The following is a 27,175-nucleotide window of genomic DNA, read 5'->3' on the forward strand; positions in this document are numbered from 1 at the left end:
GATCTGTGTGCGTTGCTGTGAGCAGCTACAGTGTTCCCTGTAAGCTGGGCGCTTGTGCGGCTGCTCCAAATCGCTGCCCAGCGGATTAGCAGAGCGCCCGCAGCGAAAGAGTTTTATTTCTATTGCTGGTACGCATGCCTCGGCCTGCACAAAAAATGATTCTGCATGTGGACGGAAAAAAATCTGCACGTGGGTGGAAAAGATTAGAGGGAACGTTAAACTGCAAGCTCTAGGTCGAGAGCATGGGACAGCAATCCACCCCTCGCCCCCACAATCCACACGCGCACCCCTGTGTTAGAGGGACACTTATGCCATGCCATAGCTGTGATGATTTGGGCAGGAGCATGCGGAGGGAGAAGGGGGAAGCGCTCAGATAGCAACATGAGGGCAGCAGATCTGGGGAGCCCGGAGCATGTAATCACCCCTCACATATTCCGTGGAACGAGCCGTGCACCTCCGAGGACAGCCTTATCTGTCCCCGCACGGCTGCTCTACGTTCCCTCGTCAGGCAGGCTCGTTACGAGCAGGGTTGATTCAGCGAGGTCTCGCAAGGCAGAATCAATTAATGTGTCAAAACAAGGCAGGCGCAGCAGGGCTGAAATCGGAAGTGGGCCCAGCGCGGCTGCAAATGAAAAGGCTCCTACCCAGGGAACCATTATTAGAGATGGAGCGGGGAGGGAGGAAAGAGAAGCACAAACAGGGCGGAATCGCAGCCTGGCTGACAGCTGCCGCCCGGAAGGGTGAGCAGAGCTCAGCACGAATGGCAGTTTTGGGACGCATGGTACGGAGAGCCGCTCTCGCCACGTACCTCCAGTTTGCCCACTGCCAGCTGGAGAGAGGCCCCCCTCGTCTCACGGCGGCAACCTAGAAAGCCCGAGCAAAAGGGGGGGACCAGGAACCAGCTGGAGAATTGGCATGCCAAGAGGAAAACCCATTAAAATAAGGATGCTCGGTCGGAGAGCTACAGTCAGCTACGCCTCAGCAACAGCGGCGGAAGCGTACTCTGAAATCCATCTGAGACGAGCGACCGCAAGGTGAAGTGATGGCTCAGGGGATGAGAAGCCAGGAGTCCTGAATCTATCAGCAGCCTTAAGTACAGGCCTGCAGTCTCCTTCCAAAGCTGAGACGCAGCCTGGCTCTCAGCCAGCGGCTTTAACCACCGGCTTCCAAAGCTGGAAACAGCTTCCAGGAGTTGCTTCTAGGCCGTGTCCTTTAGGCTGGAAAAGAAAGGACCAAGCAGGAAGAGGCCATAAAGAAGGAACTGACTGGGAGGAAACTCCACTTGTACAGCATTTCCGGTCGAGTGTCCCCTTTCGGGCCTGGACCTCCTGGAGCATGAGGGTCTACGCTGGGGAGCTAATGATGCTTCTGGGTTGGTTTGGTCATGGACGCCTTTCAAAATGCAACAGGAAACCCGCCGAAGACACGGCTTGCACAGCGACGAGCCAGGGAACAGACCGAGGGCAGGGGTGGAGTGAAGGGAAGCGGAAAGGAGACACAATCTAGAGGTGCCCGATGCCTCGTGTCCATATTAAGATACTCGGAGGCCCAATATTCACAGGTGCCGAGTCCCTGTCGGGCCTAATGATGAGCTAGTCGCTAGGGCTCTGGACTGGGACATCGGAGGCGTGGGTGCCGTTCTGGCCTGAGGCTCCCTGTCTGACCTTGGCACAGTCACTCTGCCCCGAGCCTCCCTACATGGAGAGAGCGTTTCCCTCCCTCCCCGGGGTGCTGCGAGGAGAAACTTATCAGTGATTGTGTGTGGGGGGAGGGGTGGAAATGGGCCTGACATCGTGCCAAGATGGCCGACAGACCTGGGCGATGCAGGAACAGGGAGGGGACTGAGCTCAGAGAGCTCGTCTTGGGCCCCGGTGATGCGCGTGGCTAGCAAGGGTGCCTGTGACGAGGTGGGGATTTTATCCCCTTTATGATGTTGCATGTGAGCGCTACTGTCCTATAGTAACCCCGTGCGTGTGCCTCAGTTTCCCGGGGCACCGCCCTAATACAGATGGGGATTTCGGGTGTGGCTCTCACTGAGGGAAGTGACCTCAGCCGGTACCCAATGGCCAATGCCCTTCCTAACCTGAGCCCAGCAGGAGGTGCAACCAGGTGATGAAAGGGCGGGTCGGGGGGGTGGCTTAGGTCAGGGTTGCTAGGCATTGGAGTCAATCTTGGCTGGCTGGGGCAAGCGGAGGTCAGAGGCCCTGGCTCTGAGCCCCTCTCCCCAAGACGGATGCTACTGGCTGCTTTTGTGCTGACAAGTCTGTGTCCCTGTGGGCTAATAACCCTTCTGTTCTGCCTGCCAGCTGAGCGTCACCTCTGGCTGCAGATGCGGGTGCAGGGCCCGGTGACTCCCCCACACCTTGGTGACACTGCCCCTCCCCCAACACACAAACAGGGATGGCCCAGCTTCTGACAGTCGGAGATTTAGGGACACCCAGCGCATGGGGTTGCATCCCTGACTGTATTGGCTAAATGATGGACCTATCCTCTATGAACTTATCTAATTCTTCTTTGAACCCAGTTATACGTGTCACCTTCACAACATCCCTTGGCAAGGAGTCCCACAGGTTGACGATGTGTTGTATGAAGAAGCATTTTTAAACCTGATGCCTATTAATTTCACTGGGGGACCCCTGGTTCCTGTGTTATGGGAAGGGGTAAATAACACTTCCTGATTCACTTTCTCTACACCAGACATGATTTTATAGACCTCTATTATTACTCCTCTCAGTTGTCTCTTTTCTCAGCTGAACAGCCCCCATCTTTTTAATCTCTCCTCACGTGGAAATAGATCCCTGCCCCTAACCATTTTTGTTGCCCCGCTTTGTTGCCAGCACTTCTTAATAAGGGCCTGTGTGTGCTTCCAGGTCCCTCTTGGGGGCCACGTGGGTGGGTGGGCGAAACTGGGACTTTTCCATGCTAATACATGCTTAATGGCTTTCTGCTTGTGACCTTCTGAGCTTCCATTCCCGTTAGGACTGCAGGACAAGTGATCAGGCACCCACCACCTGACACAATGAACTCAGTCGTTACTTAGCAAGGACAATCAAGGGCTGCTGCTAAAACCTCATTACCTACAGGCTGGTGTGGAGAGGGCGAAGCTGTCTGCTAATGGGTAGCCATCTCCTTGCCCGAGAAGTGGGATATGTCAGTCTCCCTGAAGGCTTCCTTGGGACCCAAGTGGAGGAGAAAGGACATGCAGGATGGGGGTGCTGATAAAGAACTATAGTATAAGCAAGAGCTGTCTCCCTAACGCCTCAGCCCAGCCCTACTGAAGTAGGCCCAGCAATATACCCGACTTTCTTGTGTATGGGCAGCAGGTGCCCTTGCCAGCAACAGACCGATGTGCATTAACAGGAGTGTTGCAAGCAGGACACGAGAAGTCATTCTTCTGCTCTCTTCCGCACTGGTTAGGCCTCAGTGGGAGTACTGTGTCCAGTTCTGGGCACCACATTTTGAGTAAGATGTGGAGAAAATTTGAGGGGGTCCAGAGAAGAGCAATAAAAATGACTGAGGGTCTAGAGCAGTGTTTCTTAAACTGTGTTCCGTGGCACACCGGTATGCCACGGAGAACAACGGAATTCAAAATGGCTACCCTTAAAGGGGCAGGCAACCTTTTTTTTCTTTGTTTTTCTCACTACATTTCCTCGACCCTTTTTTTTCCCTCAAAAACTCCTGCCCCAACTTTTTTGCTCAACAAAAATATCCTTGGCGTTCCTCATAAAAAAAAATATTGTTTGGTGTTCCTCGGTCTTAAAAGGTTTAAGAAACTCTGGTCTAGAGAACATGAGCTAGCAGGGAAGACTGAGAGACCTGGGTTTGTTTAGCTTGGAAAAGAGAAGACAGGGAGAAGACAGGAGAGCAGCTTTCAAGTACCTAAAAGGGTGTTACAAGGAGGAGGGAGAAAAATTGTTCTTTTGGGCCTCTGGTATTAAGACAAGAAGCAATGGGCTTAAACTGCAGCAAGGGAGCTTTAGGTTGGACATTCAAAAAAACTTCCTACCTGTCAGGGTGGTTAAACACTGGAATACATTGCCCAAGTGTGTTGTGGAATCTCCCATCACTGGAGATATCTAAGAGCTGGTTAGACAGACACCTGTCAGGGATGATCTAAATGGTGCTTGGTCCTTCCGTGAGGGCAGGGGACTGGACTTGATCTCTCGAAGTCCCTTCCAGTTCTAGGATTCTATGTGTTCAGGTTCTCTCCAGCTGCATCTGCCCGTCTGGTAGAGAGTGTGGGTGCTACAAAGCCGAGGTACAGCCACGTTGAGGACTGGCTGGCAGCCTTCCCTTGTCCCTTCATTGCTCCTATAGACTGATGGATTGTCCGGTCACAAGGACGCCTGCCCCCCTGCAGCCTTCCCCCCCCTGCATGCCACAGGCCATTCAGCAATTCAGGTCAATCGTGCAACGTTACATTCACACAAAGCCTCTGTGTTTCGCTGGTTTTGTTTGGGCCTCGGCACTGCTGGCTGCTAGTCACAAACGCCATGGCTTTCCCCCCTCCACGCCTGTTCTCTGCACAGGGGGTCTGGTTTCCCTCCGCAGGCGTGCCCTGAACTCGTCGGGCTGCCATTCCACTGGCGCAGCGTCATCTCCCCAGAGGCGGGAACGGCTTTGTCATTGTCACTTGGTTTCCATGGACCGACTGGGATGTTAATTTGCCGCTGTCGGCCTGATCTCTGCTGACACTCCGTTCTATTGCTTTGCCATTCTCCGGACGGGACACGCTGACCTCCTCTGCCCACGTGCCGGGGCCACGTCCTAAGCTGTGAACAGGGAGGGGAATTAGGAGTTCGGAGACATTTGTGGGGACCAGCTCTCAGTCCTGAATGTCTGAATAGCTCAGCTCGCCTTTGCTAGGATGCCTACAAAACGCTTGACAAGCTAGGCCACTAGTGGGCTCAGACTGTGGCTGATCATGCTGGCCAATGCTAATTGGTTCCTTATGCTCCCTGGGGATCTGTCTGTATCGCATTGGCGTGGCCACAAAGGACCATGTGGAGGAGCCTCGACTGCAGAGGGTGGATAAGTGGGGAGGGCGGGGAGAAGAACAGGAACCCGCTTAAACCTTGACACTGCTCCCCAGCTGGAGCACTGGGGCTGAGCGAGGCATGCCCCAGCCCCACTCCTCAGCTGGACAGCCAAGCGGGCTGACAGGGGTGGCCCTGGATACTAAGTGGGTGGGCCACAGCCCACGCAGGCCCACCAGTGGCTATGCCCCTGCTGTATCCACCTGTTGTGTCTTGCCTCACACGTAGGTTGTCAGCTCTTTGGAGCCAGGATCGCGTTCTCGTTCCGTGTTTGTACAGCGCCCAGCACAGCGAGGCCCCGGGTTGTGACCGGCGCGCCGGTGCTGCTATCCAGGCATGATATTAATCAACAAACGCAACACGCTAGGAGCCCAGATTGCTAACTCCCTCCCCTTGCCGGGACAATGCAGGTGCATAGCTCCTCCCGGTCTGGCCCTCCGGGACTGAAATCCACATGCCGGGCGAGCTGAGTTGGGAGTCAAACTCAAGCACGCTAAGGCTCTGCCTAAGACAGAGAGAGAGGAGAGCTGAGGGAGCGATCTCTTTGTAAGGTGCCCAGAGGCCACAATGATGGACCTGGCATTAGATGCGGGGACCGAGGGACTAGACAGGCAAATAAAACCCCCAGTGGAATAACAGAGAGCTGCAAATCCCTCCAACATCTCTACTCTTGGGACCCACCTCCCATTCCTATAGCCTCCGGCAACCCACCTCCGTGTCACCCTGCACAGACATCCATCACTCTAATACAGGGGTCACCAACCATAGATTGGGATCCACTGGGAGATCTTGGAGCCCCTGACGGGATCCTGATTGGTTTGGCCAAGAGGCTGTCAAGTGCAGCACTTCAGCTGCCCCTCTCCTCCCTGCTGTGCACCTCCTGCCCTTTGCCTTGGAGACTGCCCCCACCTCCAGGAGCCTCCCGCTTGCTATGCAGGGCAGGGCAGGGAGAGGAGGGGCCACTGATGTGACGGTGCCCCCCCTCCCACCCTGTATTCTGTCTCCACAGAATGGAGGGGGGGGGCACAGGGCTTGGGATGGGGGGGGTTCACTGGCTGCTTTAGAGAGGGTGCAGGCCAGGGCGGGGGTGAGCCTGCCTTAGCCTCACTGCACCACCACAGAGGAGTCACCTGAGGTCAGCAGGGTCTAGCTAGAGCCAGTTCCGAACCCCTGCCCCAGCCATGAACCCCCCCCCCCGCACCCCAACTCCCTGCCCCAGGCTCAGCTCAGAGCCCCTCTCCCACTCCAAATCCCTTAGCCCAACACCAGAGCCTGCGCCCCAACCCTCTGCCCTGCCTGGTGAAAGGGAGGGAGGATGGGGGAAAGGAGGACGGAGTGAGCAGGGGCGGGGCCTCAGAGAAGAGGCAGGAAGGAGGCGGGGCAAAGGTATTTGGGCTGAGGTAGATCCTGGATCGCACTTAAAAAGTGATCTCGTGCTAAAAAGCTTGGAGACCCCCATGCCAGACACTTCCAGGAGCAGCAGTTAGCATGGGGAAAATGACTCCAGCCACCACGGGTTTGGCATTGGAGAACTTACTGCTCAAAGAATTCAATGTAAGCGTAAGGGAGAAATGAAAGGTATGACATGCACAGAGCAGCCCAAAACCCAAAATGCCCCACTCTGCAGGCAGTAAAAGAAATAAAAACAACCACCCACGTGTGTGTTGGGCCGGGAGATCTGTGGGGGGTACAGAAGTGGGGGGAGGAGGGACACCCTGACATCAGCGCCCCCCCCCTTCCCACACTCTGCACAGCAAGCAGGGGGCAGCTCTAAGGCAGAGGGCGGGAGCAGCAGAGCAGTGGGGACAGGGGCAACTGAAGTGCCAGCACCTGATGGCTTCCTGGCCAGATGAGTCAGGATCACCTGACAGAGGCTCCAAGATCTACCCGTAGATCCTGGGTAGTGACCACTGGTCTGGCACGTCCCTGCAACCCCTGAGAGAGGCAGAGCAGGGGGTCTCCACACGCTGTCCATGCCCGCAGACACTGCTCCTGCAGCTCCCATTGATGAGTAATGGGGAACTGTGGCCAGTAGATGCTGTGGGCTCAGTGCTTGTAGATAAAGGGCAGCACGTGGCACCATGGAGCACGTCCCTGTGAGCTTTGCTGCCAAACCCTGCACACGCCGCAGGCAGAGGAGACTCGCTGCTGATCACAGCCCCCAGCGGAGAACCCACCTCGCTGGGGACTGACTCCGAAGCTTTACTGCTACTCAGCTGCCTCTGGTCACGTCTCCGCACCTCTCCTCTCCTCTCTTGAGTGCGGCAATTGGCTACAGCCTCTTCTGAGCCCATCCAATTGGTTCCCGTCTCTCCAGGTCCCCGCACAGTTCCCCTCCAGCCTAATCTCTCTGCCGTCGCCCAGGGAGCAGGTGTGCACTAAGGATTTCCAGTTCGTGAATGCTGGAGAGAGTTTTGACTTTTTCTCCTTATTTGGGACAGGAAATGTTTTCAAAAGGCTCCAAAATTCTCACGGGACAAGAAAACCCTTCCCTACAAAGCTCAGAGAGTTATCCGGCCTTCCTCCCACCCTGTCTAAGCCAGGGTGGGCAAATACTGGCTTGGATCCGGTCTACCAGGGTTAGCCCCGGCAGGCCTGCATCTCTATTTACCTGCACAGCCGCAGAGACCAGCGATCGCAGCGCCTGTTGGTGGAGGATCACCATTCCCGGCCAATGGGAGCTGTGGAAAGTGGTGTCCTAGTCCGTGCCACTTCCCGCCACTCCTATTGGCCGGGATCCATGGCCAATAGGAACTGCGATCGCCCGTACCTGCAGAGGTGCAGGTCAATATAGTGGCTGCCACCTGCCAGGTGCTAACCCTGGCAAACCACCGTCCTATCACCGCCCAGCCCTGATCTAGCTCTTTAGGGCAGGGACTCTCTCCTACCGTGCTTGCTGGGCACAATGGACCACAATCCTAGCTAGGGCCACTGAGCGTGCCTGTAATACAAACTATTAATTCGTAGCAATACAGAGACACTCCACTCTGGTTATCACCCGCCGCTCCACGCAACTACCCAGTAGATCATCACTTTTGGGAGCATATTCAGGACAGAAAGGCAAACGAGCCATCGGTTCTCCTTATTCTCAATGTCCCCTGCCAGTCTTTGTATCCCTAGCTGCCTGGCTGCTGTGTCCTCCTCCTCTCACCCAGCCCTTCGCCATAAAATTATTTTCCTTGCCGTGCCTGGAGCAGCTACTCAGTCAGACAGAGGCAGGTCACTGCTTATGTAACAGACATTAAATCAGTTCGTCCAAGGTTACTCCCATCCACGGATGGTAAATATTGGCCACCAGGCTGCCCTGTCCATCGGCTTCCGTGGCCCAGGTGCTAAAAGCTTTGGGTGTCTCTCCCTTTCGTTCGCTTCCTGACCCATTAGCAAAAACCAGGAAATCCTTTTAAGAATCAAGGCTGATTAAAAAGCCTGTCTTGGTAAGAGGCCTTGCCCATCCCTGGCTGGGTGGATTCCTGGCCAGGCATGGTGAGCTGCCATGGAAGGCAATGTATGGAGGTGTGTATGTCTGTATGCAGCATGGGCCGGCTGTGCACATCAGTGGGGAGGGGGGGGAGGGGACCAATATCAACAGCTCGTAGTGAGTGGAAGTTCCACTCACCAACTCTCTACAACTTGGACCTCCCTAGTCCAGCACCTTCAGGACCAGACTGGTCCTGAACAGGGAATTTGCCGAACCAGGGGAGGTCACCTCTGGTCCCTCTGCTACTGGCCTCCGGGCTCTCCCCAAACTCCACTGCCACCGGCTCATCAGGGTTCCCAACTGCCAGCCCCACTGCTGCCAGCCTGGCTGGACTCCCAGCCACCGGGGCTCTGTGGTCCAGGAACATCTGTGGCCCTGCTGGACACCCCTCTCCCCAGATGTTGTCAGACCCACAGAGTCCCACTTTAGAGAGGTTCAACCTGCACTAGCTGCACGAAGCCTTCAGCATGGAACCAGCTTCCATCACCCACCGTGCGGATGACTCCACCCCCTTGCAGCTCAGGGAGGGGTCAGGGAGCAAATCGCACCTGTGCACCAGTGAAGAAAAACTTCCTTTTGTTCCTGCTGCCTATTAATTTCATTTGGTGACTCCTAGTTCTTCTATTGTGGGAATAAGTAAATAACTTTTCCTTATTCACTTTTCCCACACCTAGGCTACGTCTACACTGCCCCTTTTCCGGAAGGGGCATGTAAATTTCATGAGTCGTCGTAGGGAAATCCGCGGGGGATTTAAAGTAGGAATAAGAGCCTCCGGAAAAGGGCGCTTTTTCCGGAGGATCGGGGCCAGTGTAGACGCTCTTTTCCGGCTTTTTTAAAAGCCGGAAAAAAGCGGCGGACATTTTTATTTAAATCCCCCGCGGATTTCCCTACGACGACTCATGAAATTTACATGCCCCTTCCGGAAAAGGGGCCAGTGTAGACGAGCCCATTGAGAAAATATTAATGTCCGGTATTTTCTAAATAAGATGTAATGTAGATTGTGACGTAATGTCAAGTGTGTCCGGTATTTTTGTTGAAACCATCTGGCAACCCTACCTACCCACACCACTCATGATTTTATAGACCTCTATCCTCTCCTCGCTTAGTCTCCTCTTTTCTAAGCTGAAAAGTCCAAGTCTTTTTAATTGCTCTTCATATGGGACCCAAATCCTTTTTGTTGCCCTTTTCGGAACCTTTTCCAATGCCAATATATCCTTTTTGAGATGAGGCGATCACAGCTGTAGGCAGTATTCAAGATGTGGGCGTGCCATGGTTTTATATAGAAACAATAAGATATTTTCCTAACGTTTGCTTTTTTGACTGCCCCTACACATTGCGCAGATGTTTTCAGAGAACTATCCACAATGACTCCAAGATCTCTCTCTTGAGTAGTTGTAGGCAAATTAGTCCCCATCATGTATGTATACTCGGGATTATTTTTTTCCAATGAGCATTACTTTACATTTATCAACATTAAATTTAATTTGCTGTTTTGTTGCCCAATCATGTAGTTTGAGGAGATCTTTTGGAAGCTCTTCACAATCTGTTTTGGTCTTAACTCTCAGCCAGCCCCGGCACAGGCCAGTGGGCGCTGTGGTGGACTCACACCATTCTCTCATCCTGTTATGAGGGAGCGGGTTTGGGTTCAGGGAGAGCTGACCGAGTCCAAAGCAGTCAAGATGGGGCCAGGTATCCAGTGAGCTACGATCGCTCCAAACAAAGGGCCCCACGTGAATGCCCAGAGGACCAAGCTCAGTTCGCAAACCGTTGGGTTTCTGCAGTCAGTATGTGCAGGGCCGTTCCTCCGGGCCTCACTCAGCTGTTCGCAGGCCCTCTCCACCTCCCCACCCCAGTCTATACAGAGGCTAGAACTCTTCTTCCTCCCCCGTTCCTAGCTAGGGCAGGACCAACAGCCGGAGTGTAACAGTTTCCGATGTCTAGGGTTGCCAGGTGTCTGGTTTTCACCCGGTAATTGCGTCTTCTGTCCGGTAAAAAAAACCAGAAAATACCCCGGGGGGCGGGGGGAATTTAAAGGCGCAGGAACTTTTTTTTTTTTTTTGCTCAACCAAATTTTTCCCCGCCATGTTCGGGATTTTGTGTGAAAGTATCTGGCAACCCTACCAATGTCTCAGCTGGAGCAGGCTTCAGAAGCTTATGGTCCTCTGTGTTCCAAAGGGAACCCGACCTGGAAACACACAGGCCCTATGGGACAGCAGCAGATGGATGGACAAACACGAACACCCGACCCCTGTATTGGCCACTGAGTCCCATGTTTGCTTAGCACCACGGTACCTGCACCCCAACATCCTTTTCTCTCACCTAAACCTGCTCCTACGGCCCTCGGCATAGCAAGAGATTCAGGGGCAGACTCCCCGGGTGGGGTGAAGCGGCATGACTGGCGTGGAGCTAGACCCTTCCAGGTCGACGCTCAGAGACGCTCTGGCAACCGCTGCATTGCCTGGCCCCCGCCCCATGGGCAGAGATTCCGCCCGATGTGCCCCAGCCCTGGAATACTCATGACAGCTCGGTGGGTCAAAGTGACTCCTGCCTCCTCCCCTCCGGGCCCTGAGGGTGACAGGACCCAGCTGGGATCCTGCCTCGGCCCCGTCCTGCTCTGCAGCAGAAAAGTCCCTTCGCTGCTTTCAAATAAGAATGGGGGGGGGGGCGGGGGTAAATGGACGCGCCGCTGTCTCATTCTAATCCTGACAGCAGGATTTACATCCTTAACGAGTAACGTGTTAGTAGCTATTTAGAACCCCAAAGGGAGATGACAGAGAGTTAACGATAAAATTGATGGACGGCCCGGCCTCGTTTATTCAATATTGTCTCTCCCTTCGCTCTCCCCATCCTCCGTCCCTTTGGGTTTTAATGGCTTCCCTGCGCTGGCTGGCTCAATTATACAGCTCAGCCTGCATGCCAGAGGAAGCGTTTTTCAAGCCTCCCTCCCCCACCGCGGTTCTTGGATCAGGAGGGAACAATGCTGCCATGGCCGCTGGCAGGAGTCGGTCAGGCCAGGCTAGTGGGGCTGTGGGCGGGGCCGGTGAGAGAGTTAATCTGTCTCGATGAAATCCACCGCGCCAGCCAGGAAAGGCAGTTCTGGGGATTTAAGTGGAGTGAAAACACACACGCATGTGTGCAAGTGCAAACCAACACAAATACGCCCACCTGCGCCAAGCTGCACAGACACAAATCTGCAAACAGGCACACGTGCTCAGACACGAACGTGCAAACAGGCACACACGCTCAGACACACGTGGGAGCGTGCACGTGTAAGCCACACACTTGCCGGGGGTGGGCCCCTGCTCCGCGTAGCGGTCCTGAGCCCCCTCACTGAGAGAGATGGAGTTTGCTCCACAGCCTTAACTGAGCACCAGCTGGCTTTTTGCGCAAGCCGTAGAGGTTCCTGCACGAAGCCCCAGAGGCCCCAGGTTCGGTTCCGCCTGTAGGCACTACCTACGGATGCACTAACACACGTATGCACACGCACCTGTACGTACAAGTATCCATACAGACGCCCGTTGACACCCACTCGCTCTGTATATCATTACTCTCGCAGCAGAGGGCTCCGTCCTAAAAGGCCTGCGTCACGGAGACCCTGAGAGCACCGGCAGTCGGCGGGAGTTGTAGATGCTCAGGACCTAACCCCGAATGATTTTCCTTGCTAGAGTCAGATGGGTATTGGGTGAGCATTAAAGGGGAGACACCAGAATCCCCCCGTGACCCCGAGCAACGTCTGCCTCTCTGTCTCTGGGGGCATTGTGCATCCCTGCATTTGGGGGCACGGCCCTCCCCACTTCAAAACATCCCTCCCCCTCCCATTCCCCTTTCTAGTAGCCTCGTCAGTGGCGGAGGTTTGCCTGGCAGGGCCAACGCACCCCAGAAGGCCACAAAAGAGCCCCTGGGACAGTTCTGCAGGACGTCGCCATGAAAACGCCGTCAGGCTGCCAGCAACACTCGCTGCACCCGAATGTTGCATCCCTATCAACACAGAGCACGGGGAGTCTCAAAGGGGGGCCTGGAAAATTCAGGACAGCTTCCCAGGCACCCCTGTTGGTAGAGGATACCCTGGCTCTAGGCACGCCGGGTCTCTGTCTGCTTCCTGCCCCCTCCTCTACTAGCCATCTGCTTACTCCCAGAGGAAACACTTAGGCCCATGTTTCCCAAAGTGACTTGTGATCTCTGGTGGGTCCCAACCGGAGTCATGTTGGAGGGGGTCAGATTTCCGAGGAGGATGCCCAGCGTTTCTGAAAATGGTGCCCGCTGAAGGCCTCGGAAGTGGATCATCGCGGGGCCCCAAACCACTCGCTGCTTTTGCAAATCGCGGCCTGGTAGCTCAATAGGAGATTCTTGGTCACTGGGTGCCATGGTCCCACCCCCCAGACGACAGTCCTATCGAGACACAGAACGTCCCTCCACGCTGCCCGCCCCATCTCTCCTGCTGGGTCTCCTAGCCGGCTGTCTGCTCACCGCCTCCAGTGCCCGAGAGCTCTTTTCCTGCAAGAGCGGGGATAGGGTCCTCACGCAGAAGAGAGGGGAAATGGAGAGTGGGAGGCAGCTGCTACCTCCCCCAGAGTCAATAGCGCCTCCCTGCCCCGGATGAGGCGTCAACATGTGGCTCTCCAGGGACTAGATGGGTAGGAGATCAGGAGTCTGTCTTGTGAAGCGGCCACGTTGCCGGGGCTGGGTTTTAGGGGGAGGCTTTGGGAAAGGGAGGCTGTGGACATGGGCAGCGGGTCGAAGAGGCAGGGGAAGGCATTGCCTTCCCTAAGTGCCACGCGTGGCCCTGCCCACACTCCAACCCGTTTCAGCGTGGCTCCCGGGCTACCTATGGGCTTCAGCCACGCTGAGGCGTGGGGCCACGTGCCGCCTGCCCGTCCCGCACTCCGAGGCTGGGGGCGGGGAGAGGATTGGGGACCTGCCCTTGCAGTGGGGGATGGCTTGTGGGGGGGCTGGAGCCCTGCCCTGGAGGCGGGGCTTGACCCTTGAAGAGGGCGGAGCCTCAGGTGAAGGAAGCAGGGCGGGGAGAGGGTTGGGGACCTGCCCTTGCAGTGGGGGATGGCTTGTGGGGGAGCTGGAGCCCTGCCCTGGAGGCGGGGCTTGACCCTTGAAGAGGGCGGAGCCTCAGGTGAAGGAAGCGGGGCGGGGAGAGTCACCTGTGGAGCAAGCAACTGGAGTGAGGCCGCTTCACAAGGCGGCAACATTTGCAATTTCCTTTGAGTGCCTGAGGCCGTTGTCCTATCCGATGTGTCTGCTCATCCCCACACGCCTGGGGCGCTGCTGCTGGGGACATGAGGCTGCTTCTGTCTCACTCCCGGCATACAAAGCCAGCGCTCTCTTTGTGAGCTGGGGCCGGGGCTGGTACCAGGACTGTGAGAAGGGGCAGAGAGCAGAGGCGTAGCGAGGGTGTGATGTGCCCGGGGGCAAAGGCAAACGTTGTGCCCGTCCCCCGCCACCACCGAATGGTGGGGCCCCGAACCTGGTACACGGCTGAGCCCAACCCTAAGAGGAGCGGGGGGAGATTGTACCGCGTCTTCCCCCACCCCCTCTGGTTTGGGGCTGGGCCCCACACGCAGTAACCTGCCAGCCGAGATGGAGGAGAGTCCGAGGCTCCTGCCGGTGGCAGTGGGTGGAGGAAGAGGGATGACGGGGGAGTAGAGGGGGACTAAATTGATGCCCCCCTAGTGTGGCGCCCGGGGGCAACTGCCCCCCCACACTATGCCACTGGCAGAGAGTTACTCATTCTTAAAGGCGATCGGAACAGACAGGGCCCAGCCCCAGTTCTGGGGTTCCATGGGCCCCCACTAAAGCTGGCTCTGGGGCCAATGTTATCTCCACTGTGGAAGGTGGGGGAAGAGCAGAGGTGAGCTCAGACGAAGCAGAACCCAGCAAGTGGTAACGGGGTTAAGACGGCAGTAAGGAGGGAGCCAGAGAAGCAGAAAATTCTCCGGCATCTCCGCCTCATTACCCCCCTGAAAACTCTTGTGTGTGTTAACTGTGGCATAGAAGATCTTTGATTCTCCACTAATTACAGCTGTCGGGCGAATGCTAAGTGGGCTTCTTTGCAGGTCGGACGCGTGGGGCCTGGGGAGGTCACAGGTGAGAAGCATTGGGCGAGCATCTGGGACGACCTGCAGGGTGATCACTCTAATGAGATGTCTATTCATAAAGCCCGAGGAGCATCGGAAGACGCACTGGGATGGTTTGAGACCGCTTCCCAGCCATCGCCCTGTGGAATCACATAGCACGGTGCCAGACGGCTCGCTCAGCACATCTGGAGGCTGCTACGGGGGGGAAGGGCTTCCCAGCATGTGTGCAGGGCACATGGGCACAAGGTGAAAAGGGGTGGGTAGGGCCACGCGCACGGCTGAGCAAGGGCCCTGCCTTGTGCTATTTGTGCTACCAGCATGCCCCCAGCTGGAGATTATCCCCTGGTTCCAGGCCCCAAGGGGGGGGGTGACTGGCAGAGGGAGTCAGAGCAGAGATCTGAACCCAGATGTCCTACCTGAAGGGCAGGGGACAGGACTAGATGACCTATCGAGGTCCCTTCCAGTCCTACGTCTGTGATTCTGTTTGATACCCAGCCTAGGGCCTTCCCGGCAAGAACGTCTCACCAGGGTACTCTGGCCAAGTCCCACAAGCAAGGCCGAGACGGGGGAGTCTGGCCAGTGTCTGCTTAGCAAGGTGAGAAAAGCTGCCGAGCCCAGGTCAGCTCAGACACCCCCACCCTGGCCCTACTCTCCTTCCCCCGGGGTTGAGATACTGCACGGCCGTGCCTGGCACTCACCCTTATCTGTGCCCACAACCCACCTCCCCCTGCTCCCAGCCTGGCACGCCCCGCCGGACGAGGACTTGCAGAAACCAGACGGAGGCGCCAGCCCTCATGGGGCTGCACCCAGGCAAAGTGGGCCGGGCCCGGAGTCTCCTCTAACCAAAAGCGTCGGGCTGGCTCTGCCTGGCGTGAGACCGAACGTGTCGGGACAACCCCTGCCGCACACAGAGCCTGTGCCACCCCCTCACGCTGCACATTTGTCAAGAGATGTTTTCCGCGTGGTTTGCCGCTAGGGTTGCCAGGTGTCCGGTATTGACCTGGACAGTCCAGTATTTTCGCCTTCTGTCCACTCAAAAAGTTCAGAAAATACCGGGCACCTAAAATGTCCGGTGTTTTCTGATTTTTTCCCGGCCAGCAGCCGAAAATTCCTGGTACTTACCTGGTTCCGCAGGGGAGCTGTCCGGCCCGGAGCAGGGAGACAAGATTGCAAATGGCCGCCAGCAGCCTGTTAGGGGCAAAAAGCCTCAAAAGCATTTCTTAAAGGAACCACGCTTTTTTTTTTTTTTTAATTTTTTTAGATTAACAACTCTTGGGGTCCCCCTTTTTTTTTTTTGCTCAACAACTGTGGTCTCCCCCTTTTTTTCCTGATCAGAATTTTTTCCCCGTTTTTTTTGGGGGGGGGGGTGTTCGGTATTTTTGGTAAAGCCATCTGGCAACCCTATTCGCCGCAAGCCATTTCTGCCCACATGGACGTGTTGCATTCTCAGAGCCCACTGCAGCCGGGGCATTCTGTAGCGAGGGTGTTATGCGCCCAGGGACAAAGGCAAAATTTGCACACACATCCCTGCTACTGCCATGCAGCAGGGCCCCAAACCTGGCGCACGGCTGAACCCGACCCTGGGAGGAGGTGGAAAGGGAGAGATGGCACTGCGTCTTCCCCCGCCCCCTCCAGTTTGGGACCGGGCCCCAACACGCACTAACCCGCCGGCAGAGAGGGAGGAGGGTCACGCGGTGGGCGCAGAGGCAGGGAGGAGGTGGCTCCAGCCGGGGGTGGAGGAGGAGTAGGGGAGCCGAGGGATGACAGGAGGAGTGGAAGGGGACAAAATTGGTGCCCCCCTAGTGTGGTGCCTAGGGGCAACTGCCCCTCGCTACCCTCCCCTCGCTACGCCACTGGAGGCACTCAGATGTTTGGGGGATAAAGGCCCTAGTTCGGGTTGGTCCTGCTTTGGGCAAGGGGTTGGACTTGATGACCTCCTGAGGCCTCTTCCAACCCTAAGATTGTATGATTCTACGCCGAGGCTCACCCAGGCCCGTATCCTAGGCAATGTGGCCTGAATAGATTTGAGAGAGGAGAATACAGAAAGTGCCGTGTCTCTTTTAGCACACGTCATGGAAAGAGCTCCCTCCTCTTGGCGGAGGCCCGGAGCTGGCCATGCATGGTAGATACCACCCTGAAACATACAGAACAGCAACCTCGATACTTCGTTTGATCAGTGACAGAACCGTGCAGAGCAGAGCTGGAGAAGAGCTAGATGCTCACCACATCCACTACTGCCCTATTCTCTCTACGGCTATGTCTAGACTGCAAGCCTCTTTCGAAAGAGGCTCTTTCGAAAGATACTTTCGAAAGAGCCTCTTTCGAAAAAGAGCGTCTAGACTGCACGTTGAACTTTCGAAAAAGCGGCTTGCTTTTTCGAAAGAAAGCATCCAGTGAGTCTGGATGCTCTCTTTCGAAGAAGCCCTATTTACATTGAAGAACGCCTTCTTTCGAAAGAGGAACTTTCGAAAGAAGGCGTTCTTCCTCGTGAAATGAGGTTTACCGCCATCGAAAGAAAAGCCGCGTTCTTTCGATTTAATTTCGAAAGAACGCGACTTGAGTCTGGACGCAGGGGAAGTTTTTTCGGAAAAAGGCTACTTTTCCCGAAAAAACCCCTGAGTCTGGACACAGCCTACGGTACAAAATCTCAGAGGGGTCTCCGGGTTAGTTGGCAGCTTTAAAAACAAGGAACAGTCCTGTGGCACCTTAGAGACTAACAAGTAGATGACATTGTGAGTTTTTGTGGCTAAAACACACTTCATCAGATGAATTGGAGTGGAAAATACAGAATTCAAGGTATATATATCACAGCAACTGCATTTACCTGTCAATTGCAGGACCTGTGCTAATTGGATGCATGTGTCCCATTCATAGCTACTGATGTGAAAATGTGAATATCAAAGGTTGGGGAAACTGGCTTTGACTCTCTCTAGTCCAGTGTTAAATACTGTAAGCAATGGAGTTTCCACTACTTCTCTCAGCAGATTCTTCCACAGCCCAACAGACCTCACTCTTTCTCGTATCCCTTCTACATTTCACATTTCATTCCTTTTTGGCCCCTTGTCCAGTAACCTCGCCCTGCTTGGAGTTTACACTTTTGAAATATTTTGCAGGCCGTTAGCATGTAATATCAGCTCAGGTCCGGTGCTACTTTCCTTTCCGTGAATACGTTTGTCTTATCTGCCCTAAATGAAAGTGCAAATGTTCCCTCTGGAATTTTAACACAAAATGGAATAAGAAAAATACAGAGAAAAACTAGTTCATGTGTCTCTTTGCCTGGATTTATGACAGGAGCAAACAGTGAACGACGAGCCCTGATGTGACACTAAAAATGCTCCTCTCTTCTATATGGCTCCTTTCATCCCCAAGAACCCCCCAAATGTGTCAAAAGCGACATCCAAACTATCCTAGTGACAGTCTCCCTCAGTGAAATCTAGCCAGGACTTCCAAGCGCAGTTCCCTACTCGGACGTCGCTGTCTCCCAAGGCCTCCTCATCCCCCGCTCCTCTTCCCGAGGGGTTGGAAAAACACACAGCTCTGAAGCAAAGCAGCAGGAGCAAGCACAAGTCGCCAGTACTCACGATTATCATCTGGCAGACGTGACCTCTGCACAGTTCAGAATAGGAGGAATAATGCATGTAGACCACCCAGCTGCCCACGAAGACGCCCAGCCAGGCAAGGAAAAGGTATTTCACTTTGATGCCAGGGAGGCGACTCTGAGGAAAAAACCAGGAAAAGGCCATTACATACAAGTTAATGCTCGCAAATGGCAGCAGCTCTGCTGTGACTTAGGGTACGTCTACACTGCAAGCTCCTTTCAGAATACACTGTTCCAGAAGAGATCTTATTTCGAAATAGAGCGTTCACATTACAGGGAAGTCTTCGAATTAGTCCAAGGCAGGCTCCCCTAATGTAGATGCGCTACCTTGATTGACAGCCCAAGAGGCACTGGGGAGGAATAACTTGAAAACAGCCCTGGGGAGGAGGTATTTCGACATAGCAACAGTGGAGCGTCCACACACCCCCTCTTCCAAACAAGCTTTTTCGGAAGAGACGTTATTCCTCATGGAATGAGGTTTACCAACGTTGGGAAAAGCCCTCCGTCATGTCGATTTTCTTTTGAAATAACGCAGTTGCTGTGTGGACGCTAGTACTGCTTTCCCGGAATAGCGGCCATTATTCCGGAAAAACGGTGCCGTGTAGACACGCCCTTATTCCATTCCAAGTGGCCTCGCACTGTCACCTTGTCCACCCTCCCATCCCCGGTGGTTGTATTCAGCAGTTGCTCTGCTGTGTTTTGATTGTAAGCTCTCTGGGGCAGGGACAGACGGTTGTTGTTTGCCGTGCAGCAGTGTACGCGTCGACGTTTGTACAGCACCCAGCACCATGCGTAACCCCGGGCTGGCACCTCTGCACACGACTGCCATGCAAATAACAAACAAGAGGCAAGTACAGCAAAGAGGATTTGGGTCCCATGGGAGCAGAATGACTCTCCTTCCTCTAGGGAACAGATAAAATAAGCCGGTAGCGGAAGGAGTCTCTCTCTGCAGAGAGAAGCAATATTAAGGGTTTGGCTGCCCACTAGGGGACATATCAATTTGTATAGCACAAGGTACAATGAGGGCTTGGCTCCCCCATAGACCAGTTCGGCCAGATCCTTCGCTGGTGGCACTTGGCCACTGAAGTCAGTGGAGTGCTTCTAAATTAGACTAGTTTACGCCAACTGGGGATTGGCCACATGGGGGTGGAAGGAAGAATCACGAGAAAAATGCAGAAGTCATTCCCGTTTTTCACTGCTGCAGTTGCGCTGAATGTAACGCACGCTGGGCAGAACAGAAGGATCTATTTATAACTCGGTTTATTGACCTGCAGTGTGTGTTTCAATGCCCACCTACTGCTGCAGGCTCTTCCTGGAGGGAATGAGCCAGAGGGGCCTGCATGGTTTTAAGAAATGGTGAGAAATTCCCCGGACGTTGGGAGTCACTTTGTAGCTGTTCACTTGGCTCTTTCATTAGCGGGTTTCCGGCTGAGCCTGAGAGCAGTCAGCAAACATTTTGTATCAACCCATCGATTTCTCTCTTACTGGTGTATCTAGGATGTTCTGTCTGGGTCTTCAGCAAAAATAATAAACGCACCGATCCAGTTCATCAGAGAGTCACATCGGTGTGAATCTGATCCCCCCCAGTTCTAGTGAAATAATTAACCAAAATCGGCAACTGCTTCCACTTATGTAAAGCTGGATCTGAATGGACCCAATGGATTTATACCAGTCCGCATCATCTGAGGATCTGGCCCGTTACGTTTTCCAACGCCGCTAATGAATTCTAAACATCGGGCCGATGCCACCTTCCTAATCAAGCTGCGTGAATGCCACACGGGAATCTGATCGGCTGCAGTCAACAAGGGAGAAACCTCCCCTTCTCCATGTCAGTGTGGTGGTGTTCGTTATTTCAATTCAATCAGAGCTCATTTGCAGACAAGGATAAAAGTGTCTAGGTTTGACTGCGCATCTTGATGCATTGTATGCTAATTGCAAATACCGAGGTGTGAATCAACCCACAAAGCCCTGGGTTAGCAGGCCTGCTTTCAACATCACAAAGTTCCCCGCTAATGAATGTCTGTAAAAGGGTGGACTCTAATTACCACGAAGAGTTGTCAAACACAAGAGATTTGTGGCTATTCCGATTGGAGTGTGGTTGAGTCTGTGATTTCAGATCTAAAACCAGCTGTACTCAATAATGGCTCACACTTATCATTAGCAAATGGGGCTTTCTAGTGGCAGTTTAATACTCCTGCCGAGGCTGCTTCTGTTGGATCTAGAGGGGGCCTGATGTGGGACTGTCAAGTGAGACTGAGGGGCGTAGACTAGAAATCAGATCAGTGAGCACGGTCCTCCTATTTGTTTTCTGTTCCACCTCTTGGGACCTGAATGTAATGACGCCTTGCTTGGGTCCCCCACAACACTGAACCCAGAGTATCTAATGCTACCGGCATGCTTGGAATCAGTAACAGACTCGTGGGCCTTTTACGTGCTGTGACCACTAGAGGGGGACAAACCACGCTGGGCCACGGCATTTCAGAAGCATCAGGCTGCGAGAGGAATTTTGCTCAATGTAGGATAGCACCTGTAAGCCCAAACAACTGCAAGGCCACATGCTGTGTGACTAGGGCTCTTTGGAAGGCCTAAACATATTTATTGTCCAAGTTAATCGGGCTATCGGTCTGCCTGTAGGTCAATGTCCTGATGTCAAATTGGCCCAGGAGAACTGATGGAGGGATTTTCATGAGGATTATCTCTGATGGTCGGAAAGCTTCACCAGGTGCTTTGGATGGCTCCGAAGGAACAAGACAAAACATATTTTACATTTAAGAAAAGGGAGGAAATGAAGAAGAGTCAGGAAGGATAACGAGAACAATGAAGAGAGTGGAGTTTGCCAGAGTCTTGGCTGATGAAGAGAGAAATCTGGACAGGAAATATACAAAGCAAGCAGAAAGGCCAGGGAGAAATATGCCCCTCCTTGCACTTTTCAAACTCCTACTCACGTCCTTTACTGGGAAATGTAATGGACCCCCCCCCCCCCGGGTGTTAAAAGAGAAATAGCTCCTAAATTATCCATTAGAAGGGGGACCCACAGAACCTAGCAAGAAATCAAGAGCCAACAATGTGTAGTGGAAAAAGCAGCCCTCTTTCTGCAAGAACAAAAGACAGGACTATGCAGCACTTTAAAGACTAACAAGATGGTTTATTAGGTGAGGAGCTTTCGTGGGCCAGACCCACTTCCTCAGATCAATACGTGGAAGAAAATTGGCACGCCCATATATACCAAAAGTGATACAATCAAAAAAAAGTGAATACATATAAAATTGACGAATCAGATTTAAGAACAGAGGAGGGGTGAGGGGGGAAGGTGAGTGTCTGAGGTAATGACATTAGGGGTGATAATTGGGGAAGCTATCTTTGTAATGGGTGAGATAATTAGCATCTTTGTTAAGACCCGTACGCAAAGTGTCAAATTTAAGCATGAATGACAGTTCTGAGGCTTCTCTTTGAAGTCTGGAGTTAAAATCTCTTTGAAGCAATATGCATGTTTTAAGGTCATTGAGAGACTGGTCAGTCTGGTTAAAATGGCAAGCAACAGTTTTCTGTCTGTGAGAGAGCCTGATGTCTGTTTTATGTGCATTGATTCTTTGGCGAAGTGTCTGAGAAATCTGTCCAATATTCATAGCAGACGGACACGTCAGGCACATGATGGCATAAATTATATTTCTGGATGAACAGGAAATTATTTATGTCCCCTCAGACACAGGAGGGGAGGAAAGAGGGGGAGGGGAGCAGGGCCATGCAGCAGGATGCCGGAGACCAGCCATCCCTGCCCCCTGCAGCTTCCTCCCTCCCCCAGCGGCTGCGCTAGGCGACGACTGAAGTTCATGGGGCGCCAGATGCGGCTGCTGCCGCCCTGAGCAGCAGGGTCCCGGCAGCGGGCAGGGGGCTGCAAGCCGGTATGGGGGGACCATGCTCCACACATGCCCAGCCCGGCCTGGGCATGAAGCAGCCGAGCATCTGTGGAGCGGCAGCCGGCGGGGAGAGGCGACCGGGCCGGGGCTGGCATGGAGGCAGGTGCAGCGCGCTCCGCTAGCCACTGCCAGTGTCCTAGGGAGTGTTATGGTGGGCAGCCCGGCCGGGAGGCGGGCGAGCGCTGAGCCCCGCCGCGTGCGAGCTGAGCCTGCGGGAGGACCAGGTGCGCCCCGCACCTAACCCACCCCGATGGCGAACGCCAGCGAGCTCAGCAGCAGGCAGGGGCGGGCTGCTGCGCTCCACGGTCTGAGTCGCCTGCCACCGTCCCCGCTCGCCCTGCCGCTGCGCCGCTTGTTGTTGTAGATTTCACTCCCTCCCCCCACCTATCCCCTTCCCTCCGGCCTCTTGTCTAATCAGCTCCGGGAGAGCTCGGGAGACCCTCCTCCTCCTCCGCGAGGAGCTTGGACCCTGGACCCAGCGCTCTGCCTCGCTCCTGCTCCCAGGTGTTTGCCCGGGGCTGCCAGCCAGCTGTGCTACCGCGCCGGCCCCTCAGCACTGCCGCAGCACCCCCGGGAACCGCTGGCTGCAGAGTCCCTCGTGGCAGCTGCAGGGGAAGTCGGGGGACCCGGGCCACTTTCACCCCTCCCCAGGGCGCTCCGACATTTCCACGCATGCTGTGGGGAGGGGACACGAGGTTTTGGCGGGGAGAGGGAAAGGAGACGGAGTTGGGTCAGTAGGGGGGAGGTGGGAGAGGGGAGCAGACTGGGTCTGGTCAGGAGCAGGGGGGATCGGGTTTGGCTGGGAGGGAAGAGGGTGCAGGGTGGATCAGGTGGGGCAGAGAATCGGGGTGGACTGGGTCCAGTCACTGAGGGGTCAGGTTTGCCTGGGAGGGGAGAGAAGGTGGCAACTGGGTTCCGTGAGTGCGTGGGGGGGTCGGGATGTGTATGGAGGGGAGACAGGACGTAGGCTGAGTTTGGCCAGAGGGCGTGGTAGGAGTCAAAGAGCTGCAAGGTGAAAGGGGCACTTTCCTCCTCAGTGCCTGTCCTGCTGCAGTGGGCCGGGGGGCGGCCAAAAAATGTTTTGCTTGGGGCGGCAAAAAACCTAGAGCCGGCCCTGGTGCGGAAGCCTTTCCTACATAAGAACGACAAGAGAGGCCACGAAAATGTGAAGCCTTCTTTAGTTTACATCTGGCCTCCATCTGTGAAGCAAGCCAGCCAGTCGTTCCAGAAGATGACACCCGTGGCTATTCTCCCCTTGACGAATTCGATCTAAATAGCAATTGCCTTTGGCCTGTTGGAACATTTTATTCTTTATAAAAAACCCAGGCCCTTGGCTGAGGTTTCCGGGGCAAGTTGAGAACCAGTCTCTAGAGGGTTAGCTATGGGATGGGCCCAGACAGCAACATGTTGGAGCTAGATTTTGAATGACCTGGAGTCTCAAGATGTTTGGATCTGGAAATTGGGACGATGCTCTGGTTTAATTTCAGTGTGTACTGGGGGGGTTGCCTCACTCCGCCAGAAGGGGTTAAATCAGCAGGAGGGAGCCAACACAGCCAATAACAGAGTGGCTTAGAAGGGGCCAATCAAAAGGCAGCTTGCTGGGGCAGCCCTAACTATAAAAAGCTGCTCAGCAGAGCAGAGAGCAGTTAGGACCTGACCAGGGAGGGTGCTGCGCTGCTTTCCAACGGGAAGCACCTTTCAGAGAGTAGTGCTGCAGGCTCAGGAGAATCACAGAATCATAGAATACGAGGACTGGAAGGAACCTCGAGAGGTCATCGAGTCCAGAACCCTGCCCTCATGGCAGGACCAAATACTGTCTAGACCATCCCTGACAGACATTTATCTAACCTGCTCTTAAATATCTCCAGAGCTGGAGATTCCACAACCTCCCTGGGCAATTTATTCCAGTGTTTAACCACCTTGACAGTTAGGAACTTTTTCCTAATGTCCAACCTAAACCTCCCCTGCTGCAGTTTAACCCCATTGCTTCTTGTTCTATCCTCAGAGGCCAAATTGAACAAGCTTTCTCCCTCCTCCTTATGACACCCTTTTAGATACCTGAAAACAACTATCATGTCCCCCCTCAGTCTTCTCTTTTCTAAACTAAACAAACCCAATTCTTTCAGCCTTCCTTCATAGGTCATGTTCTCTAGACCTTTCATCAATCTTGTTGCTCTTCTCTGGACCCTCTCCAATTTCTCCACATCTTTCTTGAAATGCGGTGCCCAGTACTGGACACAATACTCCAACTGAGGCCTAACCAGTGCAGAGTTAGAATGGCTTCTCGTGTCTTGCTCACAACACACCTGTTCATGTATCCCAGAATCATGTCTGCTTTTTTGCAACAGAATGGGAGAAAAGAAGTCTCCAGCTTGATACCTGCCAGGCTGCAGTGCTTGATACAGGGGCCAGGAAGGTGCAGGGGTCACAGGGGACGTGCCCAGGGAACTGGAAGAGCAGAGAAGGAAGGCAGGACAAGGCTGCTGCCAGGGGGTCCCTGGGCTGAGGCCCTGAGTAGTGGGTGAGCCTGGGTACCTCCCCTCCCCCATTGCTCTGCACCTGAGCGTGGCCTTGATAGACTGTGACTTGCCCGTGTAGTGAGGGGCCAGACGTTGGCTGCAGTTGGCCACGGTGGCAGGCGGGAAACTGAGCCCTGCTGAGACACCCAGGAAGGAGGCGAGAAACCGGAGTCGTGAGCCCTGCCCTTGGGCAGCGTCCCAAAGAGGACGCCCTGCTGAGGATGGGGCTAATTGCCAGCGGGCAGTATTGGACACTAGCCAATGGGTGGAGGCGCTCGATAATCGAATGGGCCTTGTCCATCACAAGCGTTCATCCGCTGACTTCAGGTTTTTTCCAAGCCGTGGAATAACCGGCCGTGTGTAAGCAGCCCACTCCTGCCTGAGCAATGAATGGAAGGGGAATGAGGCCCCTTATCTTTCTTGCACGGCCTAGGAGACAAATTGTCTCTATGGTGGAGACAGCCGCGGTACCCTGCCCCTTTCACTCCGCTCTTCGGCCTCCCCGGTGAATTGCACCAGGCAGTCTCGGAGCTGGGATGATCAGTCTTAGAGCTTCCAGGGTCAGGGCTGCTTCTGTTCTCAGCGAAGCCCAGGGGATCCAGGAGGAATCCACTGAGCTAAACATCTCCTCCTCCGGATTGACACCGGAGCTGTTTGTACAGCGCCTAGCACCATGGGACTGGCCCCTCGAAATAATAACAGGACCCAAGTGTCTCTGCTTTATTTAGAACCAGAGCTTCCCTTTCCACCCGTTTACACCAGAGCAGGATCTATGGATTTAATTTCCTCTGGTTTTATGAGTAACTCCGTCAAGCTAAACCCTTCAGCGACTCGGGGTTCCTACGGTGGCAATGGGAACAGAATTTGGCCTCAGTAGGGATCTGTTTGTTTGCTTGGCTGTAAGTATTTAGTTTTCGGCAGCAAATGGGCCACTTTCCAGGGATTCAGAGTGAATTGGTTTTGGTGTTTAAAAGGTCACTTTCCTTGGCTAATTATTACTGCTAGTGTAGTAACCCCTAAAGGCGGAGACCAGGGGCCCCCCAGCAGCTAATACAGAGGCACTTCCCTGCCCTAGAGAGCTCACAGTCGAGCTATACAATGCGACACAGACGAAAAAGAGAGAGAGCAGGACCGGACAGAGGAAAGCTCCCGATACCTATTCCAGACCCCTGAGAATGGCGGCTCTTCAGCTTCCACCAGCTGTGAGGACGGAACCCTTCCGGGTATTTTAAGGCATATTTCACAAAAGCTGAGCCACAACTGCATCCCATCCGCAGCTGGCGTCTGCCCTTCCCTTGGCCAGCAACCAGCGGGCAGGCAGAATGACACGCTGTCAGCTGGCCAGCGGGGCTTTTGAGTGCCTACTGTTTGAAGTGCTACCTGGCCTGAGCTGGAGTTACTTTCAAAGGTGAAACTGACAGAGTGCTCAAAGGCTCCTCTGTCTCCTTTCTTCTAGGGCAGCTCTCCGTGACCTGCCGGTCATTCTCACGCCTACCTCGCTGCCTTTCTGACAATGCTCTTTCAGGGTAGATGTGGGACTAGGGATAAATAGCGGTCAATTAAATAGCGGTCAATTTCTCAATTTCAACAAGAAATCCTGTGGCACCTTATAGACTAACGTTGATTGGCGCATGAGCTTTCATGGACAAAGACCCACTTCGTCAGATTCATGTCCAAAGTGAGTCTTTGCCCACGAAAGCTTATGCTCCAATAAAGCTGTTAGTTTATAACAGGGGTCACCAACCAGTCGATCGGGATCTCCTGGTAGATCTTGGAGCTTCTGACAGGTGATCCTGACAGGTTTGGCCAAGAAGCTATCAACTGCTTACTGAGCAGGGGAGGGAGAGGAGGATGCTTATGTCAGGGTGGCCCCTCTCCCACTCTGTGTCCTATCTCCAAGAGCAGAGAGGGGGCACAACAGGTCTTGGGATGGAGTTTGCAGGCTGCTTTTGGGAGCGGAGCAGGGTATGGACAGGGGTGAGCCTGTCTTAGCCCCACTGCACCACCACCCAGCAGCCACCTGAGGTAAGAGGGCCCAGCTGGAGTCCACATCCTGAAACCCTCCCGCAGTCATGAATCCCCTCCTACACTCTAAGCCCTTCCCCTAGCCCCGAGCATCCCTGCATCCAAATGCCCTGCCGGAACCTGCGCTTAGAACCCTTTCCCGCATCCCAACTCCCTGCCCCACGCTCAGCGCAGAGCCCCTCTCACACTCCAAATCCCTTAATTCAAGTCCAGAGCCTGCACCCCAACCCTCTGCCCCCGACTGGTGAAAGTGAGGGTGAAAGTAAGCAGGGGGCGGGGCCTCAGAGAAGGGGCACAAAGGAGGCGGGGCAAGGGTATTTGGGTGTTATGTTGATCTTGGATTGCACTTAAATTAAAAAAGGGATCTCATGCTTCAAAAGGTTGGAGACCGCTGGTCTATAAGAGGACTTCTCGTTGTTTATGCAGATTCAGACTAACACGGCGACCCCTCTGATACTTGAATAGCTGAGCAACCTCATGAAATTTGAATCGGTTAGTCGACTATTCTATAGTCCC

The 27,175-nt window shown here is 54.3% G+C and overlaps 1 protein-coding gene across 1 annotated transcript in view; it reads right to left on the bottom strand.

Annotated features, from left to right (window-relative positions):
* DIPK1B (divergent protein kinase domain 1B) overlaps nucleotides 1–27,175 on the bottom strand; it is a 57,417-nt gene that overhangs the window by 24,526 nt on the left and 5,716 nt on the right. The window contains exon 2 of the mRNA XM_075905323.2: nucleotides 18,182–18,316. Coding sequence (XP_075761438.1) covers nucleotides 18,182–18,316 — 135 coding nt within the window. The remainder of the gene's footprint in view (nucleotides 1–18,181; nucleotides 18,317–27,175) is intronic.

Source organism: Pelodiscus sinensis, chromosome 23 (genome assembly GCF_052426305.1).
Source record: "Pelodiscus sinensis isolate ZL-2025 chromosome 23, ASM5242630v1, whole genome shotgun sequence".
NCBI classification, from domain to species: domain Eukaryota; kingdom Metazoa; phylum Chordata; order Testudines; family Trionychidae; genus Pelodiscus; species Pelodiscus sinensis.